This window comes from Crinia signifera, chromosome 9, assembly GCF_055691185.1.
Source record: "Crinia signifera chromosome 9, ASM5569118v1, whole genome shotgun sequence".
Taxonomy (NCBI): Eukaryota; Metazoa; Chordata; class Amphibia; order Anura; family Myobatrachidae; genus Crinia; species Crinia signifera.
The window spans coordinates 48,177,221-48,197,138 of record NC_139225.1 but is presented as its reverse complement, the minus strand read 5'-3'; the positions used below and the strand labels follow the sequence as shown (position 1 = coordinate 48,197,138).

Below are 19,918 nucleotides of genomic sequence, written 5' to 3'. Positions count from 1 at the left end.
CATACTTGCCTACCCTCCTGGAATGGCCGAGAGGGTCCTGCAAATTGGGTCCCTCTCCAGGCCCCCAGGAAGGTGGAAAAATCTCCCACATCCCCTCCACAGCCCCTGCTCCACCCTTCCCCGCGGTATAAAATCCAGAATTTTGCGGGTCTGCGTCTGAAATGATTTAAATCGGGTCATGTTAGCCCCTCCACCAATCCACTGAACCGCAAATTAATGCAGCTGGATGTCGTGGAGGTAGGGGTTGGTGACATCAGCCTCATCCCGCCCCTGAAACATAGCCTCATCCCGCCCCCTTTCACTCCTCTCTGGGCTTCTCCCAGAGAGGAGTTATAAAAAGTAGGCAGGTATGTTGCTCCCAGCTCCTTCCAGGTGCAAATTAAAAAAATAAGTAGTAATGACAAAAAAAGACATTCTTCATGTGGCTAACAGAACTCTCCTGCAGGGTATCTTGCTGTGCCGCACTCCTGCAAGTGGCACCCTATCAAGTGCCTAGTGCGAAATCCCCCATCAGTAACAACGCAGTTGTCTAGTAATGTCATATCTACATAATGGGACATCACATGGGCCCTCAGAAGAGAATAATAAATACCTTTGAAATGTAAAAGTACTATAATCCTACAAAAATGGTAATTTTCACAGGATTAAAGTACATGATGTATTATAAATAGACTCTGATCTTGAATATCAAATTCTGATAACGCTTTCAAAATAGAATTAAAATTTTATTAGTGGACCTTATAACTTTTAACTTGACATATGTTAGATAAAACCTCTAGTTTTTAAACCTTTCTTCTTTCTTCTCATTAACATGTGAAACCAGTAGGGTGACTTTGGACTGTGCAAATCAGGGCGGGTTAAGCAAATTCTTTTAATATCTCTGACCAGGAAAAGAGAAAAAAATAAATCTGGTCCCTCCCAGTGCCAGTTATTTCTCTTTCCGAGTTTGCTGTTTATATCCAGACTGGTTACGAGAGGTGGAAGGACTGGTGATAAGGGGAGACGGAAAGAGTTAAAGAAAGGAGGCTAAATTGAGTATAACAGTAATGTAAACATCAGGAAAGGAAACAATGTAGTGGTAGGGAATTTCTGGGAACAAAGCAATACAAAAAGGAAACCATAAATAATAAGATACTAATTAATACAATAGTGTGCTCAGACTTAGGGAGAATCTGGAACAAAAATCAGAATCAAAATTCAAATCACTGTAAGAAAATGTCAAGTCAAGGAACACAGCATTACTATCGCACAGACAGCAATGACTCTGCTGCCAACATCCTCAGAGCTGGGGACGGGGAAGAATGCTGTAAAAAGCCTGGAGAAAAGGTGCTGTTGAGGAGAAAGTTTAGCCCCCTTTGGGTGGTAATGGCCTTCCTCTTTATCGTGGTATTGCAAATCGCCTGCTTTACTGGTCTTTATGTCTTCCTCAGCATGTCCATTTCCAAGGTATGATTTATTCATATATTAACATATTGCAGTGATGTTATTATTATAAATACCTGCATGCAAGTTTTTCAAAGTGTGTTGTCTTTAAGTTGCTATGTTGTGCTCCAGTTATCTGTTGCAGTATGTGAACTATGAACTGCTGAAGTTTTCCTTGTACATTTTACAATCAATAAAAGAAAAGGGTTAGAACTGATGTGATACAGAAAACATATTCCTTGTCTTGGTCTATGTTTACTTAGTGATAGGGGTGAGTCAAATCACCTTTTTACATCTTCCTGATTTTCATCATAGTTTGTATGGTGTAATGGTTAGCATTACTGCCTCACAGCGCTGAGGTCATGGGTTCGATTCCCACCATGGCTCTAACTGTGCGGAGTTTGTATATTCTCCCTGTACTTGCGTGGGTTTACTCCGGGTACTCTGGTTTCCTCCCACAATCCAAAAATATACTGGTAGGTTAATTGGCTTCCAACAAAAATTAACCCTATAATGTCTGTGTGTGCGTGTACATGTGGTAGGGAATGTAGATTGTAAACTCCACTGGGGCAGGGACTGATGTGAATGTTCAACTATACTCTGTAAAGTGCTGCGGAATCTATATGCGCTATATAAGAAACTGTTAATAAATAAATAAATAAATAAATAAATAATAGTTTGTCATATGCTAAAGGTCTATACACACTGGGTGACTATGCCCAGCGACTATGCCCAGCGTGTATGGACAGCGATGATCGCATTCATCGTTGGGGGGAAAGCCCATGCACACTGAGCGGCTTTCTCCCTGCCCGGTGCCGAGGACGGGGGAGGACGGCTTTGCATAGCACAGAGCTATTCAAAGCCGCTCATCGGCTGGTAATACCAGCCAATGAACGGCTTTCCCGGCGATGATGCGGGAGCGCTCATAGCTGGGGCATACACACTGGGCAGTTTTGAGCTGTTTTGAGCTGAAAGCCACTCAAACATGCTGTTCACATCTAGCTCAAAGTCGCCCAGTGTGTATGGGCCTTATTAGATGTCAATAAGCTCATCTTTCTGATTTTACACAACTTTTTACACTTTTGAGACCACTGGAAAAAGGATGGTGACTGAAAAAGACACACAAAGATATTGCACCTTATAGGAGTGTCATTTGCAGGGCTACCAAGGGGGTACTGATGGGCAGTGCCAATAGGCTGATTAGGCTGCAGCCTAGGGCACCAAGATTGGGGGGCACCTTGCAGGTGACAGCTGAGAAATTAAATTAAGTCCTTATTTTTCATGCTTCTTACCGTTACTTTATGTACATTGAGCTACAGTTCCTTTTGGTCAGCCTAAAGCTAAAGTCTCACTTCACAAGTACTAAATCATATATGCCTGTTGTATAATATTCATTACATGCATTTGAGCAGTATGAGTGCCTGGGTGCCCACTCACATGTGTTTAACAGCATTACAAGGGGAGCTAGATGTGTACTAGCTTAGGGCACCTTGAACCTTTAATCAGGCCCATCTGCCAGAATAGAGAGGGGTCCCCGTGGTAGCGTTGTGGATTGGTGCTGCCAGATGAATTGCATTAGATCGCAGAAAAGCAAACAGCGCCTGCAGCATTTAAAATATTATATATAATATAGCTGAGAATCAATCCCACATAGCCCTCCATCTCCCACAAACCGCCCCATGGTGAGCGCAGGGGGGGGGGGGGGGAGGGTGTGTGTCAGTGGGTCAAATGATGAGATCGCGTCATTTTAGCCCCATGGTGCAATGCCTGAAATACCGGCATTGGGGGGTGACTAAATTGATGTGATTTAGTCATGCCCCCAAACAGGTCAGCCCATCAGTGACTTTGCCTCCCGGCGATAGCCCCGCCCCCTGCCTCACTGAGCTGGCCAAAAAGTCAGCAACTATGCCCTATGTTTCTTGGGTTATAGTATTTAACTTCTTCACCCTGCAAGGACGTGTCTTGCAAAGAAAAATACTCACTGAAAAGTCTTTTGGGGAAAGCAATGCCCTCAATGGCATTTGGTGCTGGTAGTGTGCACATGCGCCAGGTAGTAAGGCTGCACATACACTGTAAAAAAAATATAGGTTAGTAGGTCTGTGGATTCGTGAGCTGAAATCCGATAAGTGAAGTGCTGTTCTGAGATGGCGTTATGTTTTTAACAAAATATCGAGGGGAATAAAAAAATAGCTTTTTGCATCATCATAAATTGGCAGAGTGCTAAGCCCCAATATCAAGCTATGCTGAAAAAAAAACGAAAAAGTATAGAAATCGAATTTAAAACACTCATGGTACTTATGTAGTAGGCGGGCGCCCATTTAACATATGTCCGCTTGCGGAAGAAAATCGCATTGCATCACATCGCATGTCCCATTTTGGTGGCATGTGATCCATGTGATGCGATGCAATGCAGTTCCACTAGTTTATATGCATAGAGTACTGATAGACATTTGTCAGTTACCGTAGCTATGCTTTCTGAATACGCTTAAGCTACGGAAATAGCGTAGTCATTCAGAACTTGCGTAAGTTCTCCCGGGCACTCACTCTGAGGAGAATAGCTTACAGTTATGGATGCTTCTCAGAGTTCAGTGTGACAGTGACCGGTGTGCAAGGCGTAGGCATGGCAGGTGAGCAAATGTCCATGTTCACCCTGCCTACAACAGAGGAAGAGGTTGTGCTGTTTTTTCAGCAAAAAGAATTGCTGTCCGTTTCGCAGACTTGCGTAAACGGCCATCCGATGAGGCTGTCTCTTAAGGAAGGGACGTGGCGCATTATGTCTTGCCGGCAGAAGTGCAGCATTCGAGCGGACCACTGGTTCCCCGGGTGCCGGTTGCCGTTCCTGACTCTGGTCCGTTTTCTCTATTCTTGGGCACAGGAGCTGAGTGTGCAGTGCTGCAAGAGGGAGCTGCACATGTCTATAAAGAGAACGGTGCAGTATAATGCTCTCATGAGGGAGGCCTGCACCATGGATCTCTTGTTCCAGCCTCAGACACAAATTGGAGGCCCTGGCATGGTGTGAGGCATAAATACAATGTTGGGAGGATGCTGCCCCAGCAATGGGTTTTTGGCGGTATATGCAGGGAGACAGGGGCCTGCTTCCTTACCGCTGTTGAAAGGCGAGACGCCACGCCCCACAATGGTCATGTGGCCCCCGGCTCTGTTATATATTCGGACTGCTGGAGGGCCTATAATACCCAGGAACTGCAGTAGGCAGGCTACGAACATTCCAGGGTCAACCACAAGTTCCATTTTGTGGACCCTGACTCAGGTGTCCACACACAAAATATTGAGTGGCTGTGGGGGGCCACGAAATAGCGAAAATAAAAGGCAGAGAGGCACCGCAAAACACCACTTACAATCCTATCTACAGGAATCCATGTGGACGAAAAGTTTGGGAGCTGACAAGCCATTTGAAAGGATTCTTCATGCGCTGACCCTACTGCCAAAGGGTACTGCACTGCCCTCACAGTGACTGCTTTTTTTATAATTCCTTACTGTTTTAAAATTGTTATTATTGTTCTTTAACTTTTTATTATTGATCATATATGTGATTAATTATCCTTATTATTCCTTTCTTATTGTTCATAAATTTTGTTATTATTGTTCTTTATCTTTTTCTTATCAGTAAATTCAGAGTTTAACTTTAACACGTGTCCACACTGTGTCAGATGTATTGTATGGCTGGTGTGAATGTGTTCCTAAAACCCCACCACTATCCACGCCACCCTGAAGCATGGCGAGCGCAGCGAGCCCCGTGAGGGGTGTCAAAACGCATCCTCCTGACCTCTTCATACCCCCACTATCCACGTGGATTTGATTTTATATAGGCCCTTATTCTGATCGGTGCATACTTTTCCGAATTCTTTCGGATGGGGTTTTTTAGCCGTCTGCGCATGCGTGGAGAACGCAACGCGCATGTGCCACGCATGGTCTCCGTACTTGTTCTCACTAATACCGTACAGAAATGTGCACCGCAATCACTCGGGCAATATGGGTGTGTTATGGGCGTCATGCGGAATGACACAGGGGCGTAGTTTCAAAGTGGGCTAAACTGGGCGGAAACATGGGCAGACACGGGGGAGTACACATATTTGGGTAGGCGTGCATTCGGACAGCACGCCGAATGCACGCGAACAAAAAGGGAAGAAATGTGCGGTGTCCAAAAGGCTACTCTTGCTTTGCGGACACCACTCGGTCATGCGCTAGGCAATCGGAACGCCTAATCAGGACGGACGCACCTCAACCAATGTCACCTGAACCCAATACAATCACATACTTTACCCATTACTTGTTAATTACACGCTTCTCACTGCTACAATTGGAAGCATTGCAGCTTAAAGGGAACATTACATGCTGCACTTGTCACACACTTTTACACTGCAAATAATGAACACAGCTTAATATTATTAATACTAATACACATGGCACTTCTGCATGTATCAATTAATACAGACATTTGTGGGGCCAAAATAATATTTATTAAACACACTTTGGTAAAAATGTAAAAAACAACACAAAACAAATGGGACCATAACAGGCCAAAAAAGAAATAATATAGAAGAAATAGCCACAGCAGAATCATTAGGAACACATCAGGTGGCTTCACAACAAAAGTACAGCACCAACACTTCAAGTACAGCACACAGTAATGGTAGCCGAAACAGGGCAACAGGGGAACCAAACATGACATTTGAACCGCAGGGAAATGTGGTGACCCTGGGCACGGATGTTGACACAGGATGCTGACACACACAGCTCAATGGAAGATTTGGGAAGACATAACGGTGGAGATTAATGGGGACACAAGTTCATTTGCGAGCACGTTTGCCCCTGGCAGGCTCCTTGCCACGTGCAGCAGGTCTTCGGCCTCGTCCACGGCCAGAGTCAGATGATGCCTCATGTGGAGCACATGCTGGTGAGGGGGTGGATGTTCTTTCCCCTCTGGCAGCAGAGAGTGATGGTGTTGGTAATGCACCCGAAGCGGGTGACATTAGGGCCCTATTGCTGGTAACTAGCTCCACCATAAGTTCATTATGGCGGAGGAGGAGGTCATTTTGCCGCAGGGCTTGATCAGCCAGCACCTGCAGGCTAGCAGCAATAGCTTGTTGGCTGGTACTCATTGCTTGCTGGCTGGCACTCATAGCCTGCAGGCTCTCAGCAATACTCTGCTGGCTGGTGGTCAAACCCTGCAGCACCTCCTCGGCCCTACGCACCCGCTCGAATGCAGACTCTCCCTGCTGCACAATACTATCCAGCACACGGCCCCACATGGACAATTCAGCCGCGGACAATCCCGGCGGCTGCTGCACGGGCCTGCTACTGGGGCCAGGTGGCACAGACTCCACGGCCTCCTCACTCCTCAAGAGAATCTGGACCAAGCGGTGGGGATGCTGTTGAACGAGAAATTACCAATTACCACACATTCCGTGCCAAATGTTAAACATCTACTTATGGCCTGGCAAATAATTACCTTCAAGTGTAGAAGCCATCACTTCCGCTGGGGACTCGCTGTCTATAGTGCTCACCCCCCGGATCTCCTCCACTGCTATACAGCACTGGGCCATCTCTTCCAGGGGGTGAGCTCCAGCTTGTATGGCATGGGGCCAGCCCCAGAGGTGTGGCTGTGTTCCCACCGCTGGGTCAATTTCTTCTTGAGGTTGCCTTTGAAGTCGTGCCACCTGCAATCAAAGTGTACATATTAATACATGTAACTACTCATGTTTGCTGTAGCACCCATTGCAATCTGAAACATAATACAACATGTGACTACTGACACCAAACTTACATTATATTCATTTTTCAAACCAACCCTTAGAAGATACAAAAACAGTCACCCTCCAATAACTATCAATTCTATGTCATGGCCAACATGTCTGTGCCTCCAAGCAACGTGAACACCCATTGACCAACTCCATCTAATATTGAATGTTAACATTACTGGACTTGTCCTACTCAAATGTAACACACATGTACTTGCCTCTTCTTAACGTGCTCCGTCTGACGAACTTGTGGAGCCACTGCATTAATCTCCGCCGTTATCTCCTCCCAGATCTTCCATCTCCTTGTGTGTGTCAACTTCACCGCTGGGCACTCAATTAAATCACGTGCCCGGGTCACCAGGATGTCAAGCTCCCGCGGTTCATATGCCATGTTTCTTGTGGTTGGTTCCTCTGTTGCCCCACTGCGGCCACGGGCACGGCCACGGGCACGGGCACTGCCACTGCCACGGCCACTGGTTGCTGTACCTGAAGTGCTGGCCTGGCTACTCTGTTGGGAAGCCACCTGCTGTGTTCCCAATGATTCTGCTGATGCTGAGGATGGCCCTGCTGCTGATTGGCCTGATGTGGATGGGCCATCTGGCTGCTCTGGGTTGAGGGGCACATAGGTGGTGTTGGCCTCCATGCGTGCCAAGAGATTCTGCACCACCTGGTCTTCCTCTGACTCTGAGCCTGGCATGTTTGCAACAAGTGTTTGCCTTTCTAGGACAACTTTAAATACTATTTCTGTAATTGGCGTTAATCAGCTGCAACCTGCGTTCCGTACGGCCGCGTCCCGTACGCCAGCGTCAACCGTGCGGCGCATACGTCCCGCCCCTTGGTGTTGACAAATATTTCCAAAAAACCTGGCAAACTCAGTAAGTCTGATTTATTTGCTAAATGCAGATTCCAACACCAATGACCAAATACAACTGAGGTCAGACATGCAATGTATATTTGAATGTACTTCTGTACTGTGCACTTGTTTGCTATGTAGTACAACTGACACTACCCATTCCATATGTCAATCCAGTCCACCACTTAGCCACAAGTAATCAGTGCTAGCATCCAAATCACATGTGAAACCACTCCAAATTCAGCCAGGATTCTAGCTACTTTTCATTCCACCTCTGTAGTATGGCCCAGTAGAAGGTAAGTGTACACATGGCACCATGGCACAATTTTGGGAAAAGGTCTGCCACTATTTGCTATGTTTCTGTTGCATAGCTTTCATTATAAAATAGCTGTTTAGTACCTTGTTGAGTTAGGTGTAAGTGTCTAGTGATGCAGACTATTTCACCTGGTGCTTATACCCATGTTTGGTGAATGTTATAGATTATATATAATGTGTTTACATCTTAGTTTAGACTGTGTGTTTAGGATGGGGGTGCGATGCAATGGGTTAGCCGTATGTTCGGGCGCATACACGCTGTTAGTGTAAAAATTAACAATAAAGTTAATACCAAATATCACTCTAACCAACCAATGACAGCACATGATTGTTTGATTAGTGCCACTCCTAAAATGGCTGCCTACCAGCGTGCAGATCCCTTCTCCACTGCGGAGCTACTGGCGCTGGTGGGAGTGATGGAGCAGAGACTGGGGCAGGCAGGCCCCTTCATCTCCAATAGGGATAAGCGCCGGGCATATGTTGCGGCCCGGCGCCGCATATTCGCCCGCACTCATGTGCGGAGGACCATCGCCCAACTGGAGAGGCGATGGTCCGACCTGCGGAGGCGGGAGCCGGAGCGTCTGCAGGCTCTGAGGCGGTGTCTGCAACGCTGTAAGTATTTTGGGCAAATACATATAAATGACAGTGGCCAGGATTCGGTCTGCTTCACAATTGTTAAAATGGAGAGTAACAAACAGGCTGCCAATCAGCTCCTACCTGGCATTTTAAAACTACAGTCTGTGACATGACAGGAAGGATCTGATTGGCTGCGTGTTTATCACTCTACATTGTATCACTTTTGAAGGCTAGTGCATCTAGGCCAGTGAGTGTTTGCATTTTCACATTATTTAATATTAATATTACATGAGGTCAATTGGGTGTTTATGACATAGAAAAGCCATATACTATATGTGTGATATATAACACATATATAATGTGGTTATGAGATGTACTTGTTAGAGTAATTTCAATGTGAAATGACACTCACCCATTTTGTTTGTTTAACCCACAGCGCGGGAGAGAGCCAGACACGCCCGTCAGGAGGCCCAGGAGGTGGGCAGTGAGGAGGCCAGACAGGAGGTGGCCAATGAGGAGGCCAGACAGGAGGTGGGCAATGAGGAGGACTCCCAGGAGGTGCCCATTGAGGAGGCCAGACAGGAGGTGGCCATTGAGGAGGCCACACAGGCCCACAGTTACGTCACAGAGGAGGACACGGAGGAGGCACAGGAGGTCGGCCAGGAGGTCGAAGTGGAGGGGGAGGAGGTGCCCCTACCCCTCGACGATGTGCCACCACCTCCCAATGTGGAGGATGAGGACCTGGTGGAGCTGCCTGGCAGGGGTAAGTAGACATAATGCTTCATTACTGAGTTAGGTACAGGTTGTTATGTCGCACAGCTGATTAAATTTTCCTATAATATAGTAAAGAGTAGGCCCAAAAATGGAAAACAACTGACACACTTTGGTCTTATAGGCCCATGCTGCAAACGTGCAATCTGGATGCTCATGTAGGTGATGAGTGTTAATTTATGGATGCTCTTTGTATAGAAGCAACAATAAAGCATCAATGGAATATGGGCAGGCCTGATTTATACTGGAGTCCCATGTGGGCAGTTTGCATGGGCCCCCCTCTAGCCAGTGTGCCCGTGTTGTTGTCATGTATTTTTGTAAGGTATTATGTATGATGGATTGACCTTAGAAATTGTTTGGTGTATGGAAGCGGATTAGTGCTGCATTTTCACCTATGTGGCAAATGTGACAAGGAATCATGAAGTAATGGGAAGAGGGAGTAGCCTAGCATTTTCATGTGGAATCTATTCTATCTATTCTATCTATTCTATCTATCTATCATGCAGTTTACCTATTAAGCAGTAACATGCAGGTATATATGTATGGGTCAATGTGGCATGTTGTAGTGGGTGTATGTTTTGAGTTGAGTGAGGAGTCTTTGGCCAGGACAAGTGTGAGTGATCCTCAAGTGTGGTTCTGTTTTTGATATATAGATTGTGAAATGTATATGTCACACAAGTGTGTGTGTGTGGTGGCAGCATCATGATCATATATTTGATGACATAACATACAAGAGTGGATAAGGCTTTTTTTGTACGTATGATTTCTCATGGTGTAGGTACTTAGGATAGACTGTACAAGGTGTACGTGAGTAGCATAATTAATGTTATACCCCCTTTCTCATGGACACAGATTACCAGGAGCCACCCCAGGGAGTAAGAGGGGCTCTCATGAGCTTAAGGGAGGACCTGAGGCGGATGACCGCTCATGTGGAGGACCTCTGTGTCCTGCTGCTGGACGACTGATGGTGGTCCATTTGTTTGATTTGTTTTAATAAAAGTTTGCCGTTGTTTAAGAAGTTGTCTGTGTGTTATTTTAGTATTTAACATTAAAAGTATAAAAACCATTTAAAACACAAACATGTGGATGTTTAGATATGTACACAGCAAAAGGGTAGATAACATTTTTATCCACATAGGGAATGTTAGGGTTAATGTATTGTAAGTGTTTAAGGATCAATTAGCTAAATAACAGATGACCAGGAGCAACAATCTGTGCTCAAAGTGGTTTGATAATTGCCTAAGTGTGTCATGTGATCTATTTGGGCACTCAGATAACAGTAGTCTGTTTTTTTGCGTAAGTACACCGCATCTGTGCGTAGTGGCCGGTTCGCGTCCGTTCTGACGCGGGAAGCCCGTGCATACGCGGTCAGACCGTGCAGAATCGGAGTGTTTCCCCCGCACACGCATGGTTTGTATGTCGTCCGTAAACACGCCCTGTTCTTAAAGAGTGAGTCCGTCCGAATGCGGAGGACACGTGGGCGTTTCTACGGACGATGGCCGCACGCTGCCGCACAGCGTGGCGTGCGGACCGCACCGTCAGAATTCGGGAATATCTGCACCGATCAGAATAAGGGCCATAGTGTGGTGAGCGCAATGAGCCACCAAGCCCGAAGCGTGGCGAGTCCAGCAAGCCCCGCGAGGGGACGGAGAATAAATGTATGTAAAGTAATCTGCGTGCGCTCGCCACACTTCAGGCTCGGTGGCTCGCTGTGCTCGCCACGGGAGGACGCCTTCCGTCGCCGCCCGCCATGCTTCGGGGTGGCGTGGATAGTGTGGGTGTGCAAAAACAAACCCCCAAAAAATGCATAGGTGCTTCCACAATGAAGCACCCATCATATCTCATAGCATGGGTGGCCATACAATGAAATATCGCATTGCATTGGATCGCACGGTGTGTATGGTGCCATGCGATCCCATGTGATATTTCATTGTATAAGCACTCTTAAACACTTAATATTACTAGCAGGGGTGGCCATACAATGAAATATCGCATCGCATCGGATCGCACTCCGTGTATGGTGCCATGCGAACCCATGTGATATTTCATTGTATAAGCACTCTTAAACACTTAATATTACTAGCAGGGGTGGCCATACAATGAAATATCGCATCGCATCGGATCGCACTCCGTGTATGGTGCCGTGCGATCCCATGTGATATTTCATGGTATAAGATCTTGTAAACTTCATATTAACTAAAGGGACATCTCATCGCATCGGATCTCACGGCACCATACACGGCGTGCAATCCAATGCGATTTCACTACGGAGAATAGCCCAGTACGCTAAGAGCGTACTTGGTGCCCGGCTGCTACATAAGTAACACACTCTTCAATTTGGTAAGTGTGGTGAAACTAGAACTCTTAATTTTGAAAAGTAAAATGCTTTTATAGACAGCTTACTTGCCCAAAAGGCCTAAAGCAGGGCCGTAACTAGGGGGGGGCTGGGGGGGCACGCGCACCGGGCGCTGGAGGCAGGGGGCGCTGGAGGCAGGGGGACGCTGGTGTGACCAGCGGCAGCAGCGGGGAGCTAGCGCCGCAGCCGCTGCCACATCAAAGATGGCCGCCCGCCGCCGCCCCCTCGTCTCCCCGCTCCCCCGCTGGCTGCCCTGCTCCCGTCCCCTCACGTCTCCCCCGCTGTGTATGCGGGAGAGACGTGCTGCTGCGGTGCTGCATATGCTGCTGGACCGCTAGCCAATGGCCGCTCGCGGTCCAGCAGCCACCAGTTGATTGGCTGCTGGACCGCGAACGGCCATTGGCTAGCGGTCCAGCAGCGGGAGTTAGAAATGTTAAAATCATACAGCACAGCAGCAGCACGTCTCTCCCGCGAATACAGCGGGGGAGACGTGAGGGGACGGGCAGGCAGGCACAGGCACACTGACAAGCCTGCCTGCCTGTCTGCCTCCCGCAGGCGGGGGAGGGGGGGTTCTATCCCCCTTGGCAACGAGCACACTGGCATTCTATCCCCCTTGGCAACGAGCACACTGGCACAGATCAATCCCCCTCGGCAACGAGCACACTGGCACAGATCAATCCCCCTCGGCAACGAGCACAGAGGCACAGATCAATCCCCCTCGGCAACGAGCACACTGGCACATATCTATCCCCCTTGGCAACGAGCAGAGGCACAGATCTATCCCCCTCGGCAACGAGCACAGAGGCACAGATCTATCCCCCTCGGCAACAAGCAAATTCAGTCCACCTTGGCATCGGCATGAAGCCCCTGGCATTGAGCATATTGGTAAGTGGTACTTATGTGTCAAATGTGTATGGTGTGTTATACAGTATGTCATGGGCATTGCGTCGTGTTATATAGTATGACATGGGCATTGCTTAGTGTTATAAAGTATGACATGGGCATTACGGAGTATTTATTTGTAATGGGCATTGCGGTGTTATATAGTATGTCATGGGCATTGCGTAGTGTTATATAGTATGTAATGGGCATTGCAGTGTTGTATAGTATGTAATGGGCATTACGGTGTGGCTGGGGGCATGGCTAGAGGCTCACAGAGCCTCTGGGTCATGCCCCCATAGCGGCAAAATGGGGGCGTGGCCTCGCGGGGGAGCAGCCACGCCCCCCGAAAATTTCGGCGCGCCTCCGGCGCGCAGCATCACTAGGGTGGGGGGGGGGGCACCAAAAGACTGCCTTGCCCCGGGCGCCGGAAACCCTAGTTTCGGCCCTGCCTAAAGTGTCTATTAATTTGTGAACTTACCGGAAAGTTAAAAAAATGTAATCATTGTTTATAATGAATGTTATCAAATGTACTCTTACTGCTTTGTGCTATAAAGTATATTTGGGACCATGCTGTTGATATCTGGATGTCCCAGCGATGACATTGCCAACTTGTAAAGTTTTTAGATTCTTGTTTGAAATATTGGTAAAAGACATTTCTTCCTAATACACACCTATGAACTGTAATTAGGTGTGTGCACTGGGACATTTTTCTGGTTTTGTGTTTTGTTTTAGGATCTGGATTTCCTCCATGTTTTGGATCTGGATTGGATTTGCTAAAACCACCCTTGCGAGCTTTGTTTCTGTATTTATTTATTTTTATTCATAAAAACAGCTAAAATCACAGAATTTTAGTTGATCCTACAGAAATATTAACCTCAATAACATTAATTCCCACTAATTTCCAGTCTAGTCTAACCTCCTTACAGCTCATTATTATATTTATTTATTTATTACCAGTTTCTTATATATCGAAACATATTCCGTTGCGCTTTACAATAGGAGACAGTGATACAACAAGCTTGGTATTTACAGTCAAAGGTATGAAGGCCCTGCTTGCAAGTTTACAATCTATAGGAAAATAGGCAATAATTCCACCAGAATGCAAAGTTTCCTGGTGTGCTATATGATACGGTGAGTGACCCAGCATTTTGGCCGGGGGTCAGGAGGATGAAAAATGCAAAAAAAGGCGGATATGTGTGGACTGTACCATGCCGATGTGATTGTTACTGTATTTAAACTGGGGCTGCTGAGTGCTCTGTTCCCCTGATGACAACTGGTTGATGCCCAGTTGAAACGGCTGTCGGGACAGCCCGTGTTGCTATTACCTGATTATATGGAATAAACACGCTTTTTCTTCACCTAAACCTACGTCTGAGTGCTGGTCTTCATCCTTCTACGGGGGGGTAAGTGTACTGCATTTCATTTTATGACTTGGCACCGACGAAAGCTACATCATTGGAGTGCCGTCCTGTTACCCATTCATCTGATGTGATTAGATAGGAATGGTATATGGTGGTTAAGTGTCTGGTTCTGGAATTTGATAAGCTTGCTTGAAGAGCTGAGGTTTCACGGAATGCTTGTAGGTTAGGAGACTGGAAGAGCGTTTGTGTGCGTGGGAGAGCATTCCACAAAGTGGGTGCAGCCTGAATCAGGAATAAGAGTGAGTAATGAATGTGGATGAGAGATGTAGATCTTGTGAGGAGCGAAGAGGTCAGGTTGGAAGATATTGTCTTCACACAGAAAACTACCCGAGTGGTCTGGAGCACTTGTGGCTGCTTGACTGCTCGGTCCATCTTTCAATAGTCGGCAACCATCGGAGGATGGGGGAGGTTCCCACAGGCCAGCTGTCTGCCATCCACACATGCGTCAGGACCGCATTTCCATATGCCCACCCAGCGTTTTCGTGGGAATGCCCATGAAACGCGGGGCATACTCATATGATAATGAACCCAAACATGGATGTGCAAGGCATACACACATGCACAGAAGTGCCTCTGCACATGCGTACCTGCAAAACATCGTCCGTCCATCCGCACACACAGCCATCCGACTCAATCAGAATAAGGGCCTTTGTGCCAGGTAAAGCCATTTAGATACACTTCACAAGGTAGAACCCCTTAGACACATTGTACCAGGTATAACTCCTTACACACATTGCACCAGGTAAAAGTGCCCCTTAGACACATTGCGTCCAGTACAGGCAGACCACTGCACCAGGTCCAGGTACTCCTGTGGGCATTATAAATGTTGGTGCCCCCATGTCAACTTTTCAACCTTTAAGAGGAACAATTAATTAGATGCTGCTGTAGTGCATAGTTATTAGCCTTTAAAATTAAACTTTAACAAAATGACTTTTGTGGTTATCACAGTTTTAGTTATTCACCACTTTAGCGAAGCATAGACATATGTAATACTGTAATACTGTAGATGTATCTATCTTATTAGTGATAAATGTAACACAGGGGCAAACACGTGATTTTTGAAGTGTGGGGGAGTTTCTGAAACCCGATCTTTCTTTGGTGCAAATTGAATATATACATATATTTGGTTTTTCAAGACGGCACTCACTAATACGGTAAATCTGTGTGGTGCAAGGTCAAGAGAAATTAACATATGTATTTACCTCCCCAGGTGAGGAAAATAATGTAACCATCACACACGTTTCACGTGAAGCAAAAAAAATTGTATTGAGAGGTTTACAACATCGTTACCAATCAGTAGTACAGCGTGTCAGCCGTGTGTGTGAGTGGTGTGTGTTCGTGTTGTTGAGTGTCAGTGGAAGCATCTCTAGACCAGGCAGAAAGTTTCTGTATCCCCTCTCTTAAGTATTATTGTTTGCGGAGTTCCTGAATAACAGCTTACTGCACCGGGTAGCTTCCTGCCGAGCTTCTGTAGCCTGCAGCAAGGCGTTAACAACGTCCTCCATGTTATCTTTAGGTGAAGGTTTGAAGCTGAATCTGGTTTTTCTGAGCATCTGTCAAGGCTACCACCATGGATTTCACAATAAATGGGTGTCTGTAACTTTAAGTTTTAAACATACTGTACTTTTTCCTATGGCTGCAGTTTCAGTGTGTTTCACTGTAATATAGCCAGGGTACGGGCAGTGCCAGATTAATGCCCTGATGGGCCTGAAGCTGAAATTTATAAGGCCTATTGTGTGCCACCACAGGGTGTGTGACTACTGATATGTGGGTGTGGTCTGTATCATGGGGTGTGGCTAGCCCCATTGAGAGAATAGTTACCCACCTTCCTTCACACACAAAAATCTCACTCCCTCTACTAATTTGGACCGACAAATCGCTCACAACAGCACATATCAAGCAGAGTATATGCCCAATAAGCAATGCCTGTGGTTGCTAATAATTAGGTTTGATGTGCTGCACATTAAAAGTGACAATATCACTAGTGACACCAAATAGGCTAATGAAGGACAGAATAGTGATCGTTCCATCCTTCATTGACATTGCTCAATGTGTACCCAGGTTCTGATATGTCATTATATTGGCTGTTTACACATTGCTCCACTGTACCCAGCCACTGATACAATTGACTCTGGTCCAACTACTTTTACTACATTTCCCCTTAGGGGCACAGGAAACAAAGTGAGGCGAGTGAGAGACAAAGAGTTTCAGGGAGAGGAGAAAGGGAGAGGGGAAAGAGAGAAAGAAAGTGTCAGGGAGAGAGGAGAAAGAGAGAAAGAGGAAGAGAAAGGGAGATGGGGAAGGGAATAAGGAGAGAGACAGATAGAAAGGGGGTGCCAGAGATAAAGGGTGTCAGAGAGAGAGAGGGGGGGGGGGGTGGCAGTGCGAGAAAGAGGGAGAGATGGTGTCAGTGTGAGAGAGGTTAAGGGGGGTGTCAGTGTGAGAGAAAGGGTGAGAGTGTGTCAGTGTGACAGAGAGGGTGTTATTGTGAAAGAGAAAAAGTATCAGTGCAAGTGAGTGAAGCAATGTCATGTCATGGAGAGAGGGTCAGGGTGTCATGGATGTCATGGAGAGAGGGTGTGTGAGTGAGAGAGGAGGAAAGAGGGGAGAGAGAGGGATGAGAGAGTAAGGGCTTCAGAAAAAGAATGAGTGGGAGAAAGAGGGCAGCAGGAGAGGGAGAGAGACAAGTTGTCAGGAAGAGAGGGAAAGAGAGGGAGTGAGCAAGAGAGAGAGAGAGAGAGAGGGTGTCAGGGAGAGAGAGTGTGGGGGAGGATGAGAGTTTCAGAGAGAGAGAGAGAGAGGGAACAGAGCAAGTGAAAGGGAGCAAGAGTGAGGGAGAGAGAGTATCAAGGAGAGAGACTGTGTCAGTCAGATAAAGAGAGCAAGACAAAGAGAGCTATAGGGAGGTGAGATGGAGGGGATTGAGAGAGGGTTTAGAGAAATAGAGGGTGAAGGGGCAGAGAGATAGGGAAGGGGAGGGAGAGCTGGAGCAGGAGGAGAAAAAAAGAGACAGCAGGGGAGAGGGAGAGGGTGGGGGAGAGATCACAGGAGAGCTATAGAGAAAATGGTATATGGAGAGAGTGGAAAAAAAAACAAAAGAGATGAGGTGGGAGAAAGAAAAAAAGGGGATAGAGGTGAGACAGAGGGGGACTGTGAGATATGTAGGGAGAAAGAGATAGAGGGGTTGTAGAGGGAGGCTGTGAGGAGAGGGGGGGAGGGAGGGAGGAGGAGAGGGGGAGGGAGGGCAGGGGTCTGAAAGGGTAGAGACAGGCATCACTTTTAATATCCCCCCAGTACATCTGGCAGTGACAGGTCTCATTCTTAACAGCATCAGCGATGATGGGTCTTCCATTCACCAGCCATCAGTGCTGGGTCTACCATTCACTAGCGCCTGCAGTTGCCTGCCTCTTGTACAGCGGCAGTGGTGCAGAGTTTCCTGTGTGGTGCTGGGCCTATTGTTAAGCAATGCTGGCAATGGCAGGTCTTATGTGCAGTGAATCAGGTAGCGCTGGGTCTCCTGTTGAGCAGTGCTGGTAGTGGCAAGTTTCATCTGTGCTGGTAGAGAGAGAGATAGATGGGGAGAGGGGATAGGGAGAGAGAGATGGAGAGTGAAAGGGGGAGATACAGAGAGGCCCTGATTTAGGTTGACTTGTAAAGAGCTGAATTCGTAACGGGAACCGATGTTGAGGGTCTGTGCAGCCCTGAAGTGCAAATGCCTGTATTAGACCATACCCTCCAACATGACCCATTCCATTAGGTACAAAATGCTCTGTTCCTGGACTTCCCTGCCAGTGGCAGTTACGCAGGTTGGAATCCAGCACAGTCCAATATTCAAAGAGGGGGAGTCACATCAACTGCCAGTGATGTCTGGGGTGGCAGTAGGTGTGACTCCCCTTTTTGAATATTGGACTGTGCTGCAGGCTCACATCTGTAACTGCCAGTGGCAGGGAAGTCCAGGAACAGAGCATTTTGTACCTAATGGAATGGGTCATGTTGGAGGGTATGTTAGACTCGCTGAGGCATTCGCATACAGGCAGCTGATGTCACAGGATATCAGCCACCCACCCCTTCTGCGTCCAGGCGATTGCAAATAAAAGTCAGTCTAGGATGATTTTTATTTGCAAATGTGGGGCACAATAATTTGATGGTCGTACGCAGCCCCCTCACTATGACAGCGGAAGAGGGAAGCGGCTGCACAGTGTTGCTATAGCAACGCGGCCCGACGCCATGACGTCACGTCCGGTGGCAGTAGATGCACGGGACGGGGCTGGACTCCGACGGACTGCGGGCAGCGGGGCCATGACCAACACACAATGGGGTAAGATGGTATTTAAGTTGTTTGATATTTTGACACTGTATCCCGATGAAGGGGATACTCTACCCGAAACGTTGATGATGTGTTTCACAATATAGCACATATTTTGTTTGCAAGTCTCAGAGTGCCGCCTCTTCATTGACTGCATATATATATATATATATATATATATATATATATATATATATATATATAGCAGCGTATCTTCAGTTAAATAAAAAGCAGGTTTCTCCAAGTAAAGAAAGACAGGAGGCGGCACTCTCAAACAAAAACGTGGGCAAATGTATTCAAAACATAAATTAGTGAGAACAGGTCAGCATAACAGTGTCGACAAGTTTCGGAGCATTTCGCCCCTTCCTCAGGACAGCTGACAAAGCAACAAATCAAAACATATGGTGCAGAACATATGCACCATATGTTTTGATTTGTTGCTATGTCAGCTGTCCTGAGGAAGGGGCGAAATGCTCCGAAACTTGTGGACACTGTTATGCTGACCTGTTCTCACTAATTTATGTTTTGAATACATTTGCCCACGTTTTTGTTTGAGAGTGCCGCCTCCTGTCTTTCTTTACTTGGAGAAACCTGCTTTTTCATTTATCTGAAGATACGCTGCTATACTAATACTGTGGAAGGCACCTCCACTCAGTGACCCCCGCTGTTCCAAGTGCCAGTCCTCTGTCTACCTGTATATATATATATATATATATATATATATATATATATATATATATATATAGATAGATAGATGTGTAACGAATATGCAGCACTCACCTGACTTTCACACAGAGTTCAAATGATTAGGCAAAAGCAATAGTTTAGCAACATTTCGGGATTTATTTCCCATCCTCAGGCTAGAATGACATACAGTGAATAAAATACATGTTACCTTATTATACCCTCACCTCGCACGCTGGACGCCGGGCCCCAGCCTTCCGCCCTCCTATCGCATATATATATATATATATATATATATATATATATATATATATATGGCGTGTGGGGCATAATGTATAATGGGAATCATGGTGTATGGCATAATGGGCATCATGGTGTGTGGCATAATGTGTATTGTGTATCACCGTGTGTGGTGTTATGGGCATCACCGTGTGTGGTGTAATGTGTAATGGGCATCACGGTGTAGGGCATAATGTGTTATTGGCATCACAGTGTGGGGTGTAATGTGTAATTGACATCATGGTGTTGGGCATATTGTGTAATGGGCATTACGATGTTGGGCGTATTGTGTAA

At 46.6% G+C, this 19,918-nt stretch overlaps 1 protein-coding gene across 1 annotated transcript in view; it reads left to right on the top strand.

Moving 5' to 3' along the window:
• The first annotated feature begins 948 nt into the window (after positions 1 to 948).
• Positions 949 to 19,918, top strand: part of LOC146035527 (tumor necrosis factor ligand superfamily member 10-like) — a 53,118-nt gene continuing 34,148 nt past the window's right edge. Inside the window, exon 1 of the mRNA XM_083159032.1 lies at positions 949 to 1,446. Coding sequence (XP_083015158.1) covers positions 1,216 to 1,446 — 231 coding nt within the window. The 5' untranslated portion in view covers positions 949 to 1,215. The remainder of the gene's footprint in view (positions 1,447 to 19,918) is intronic.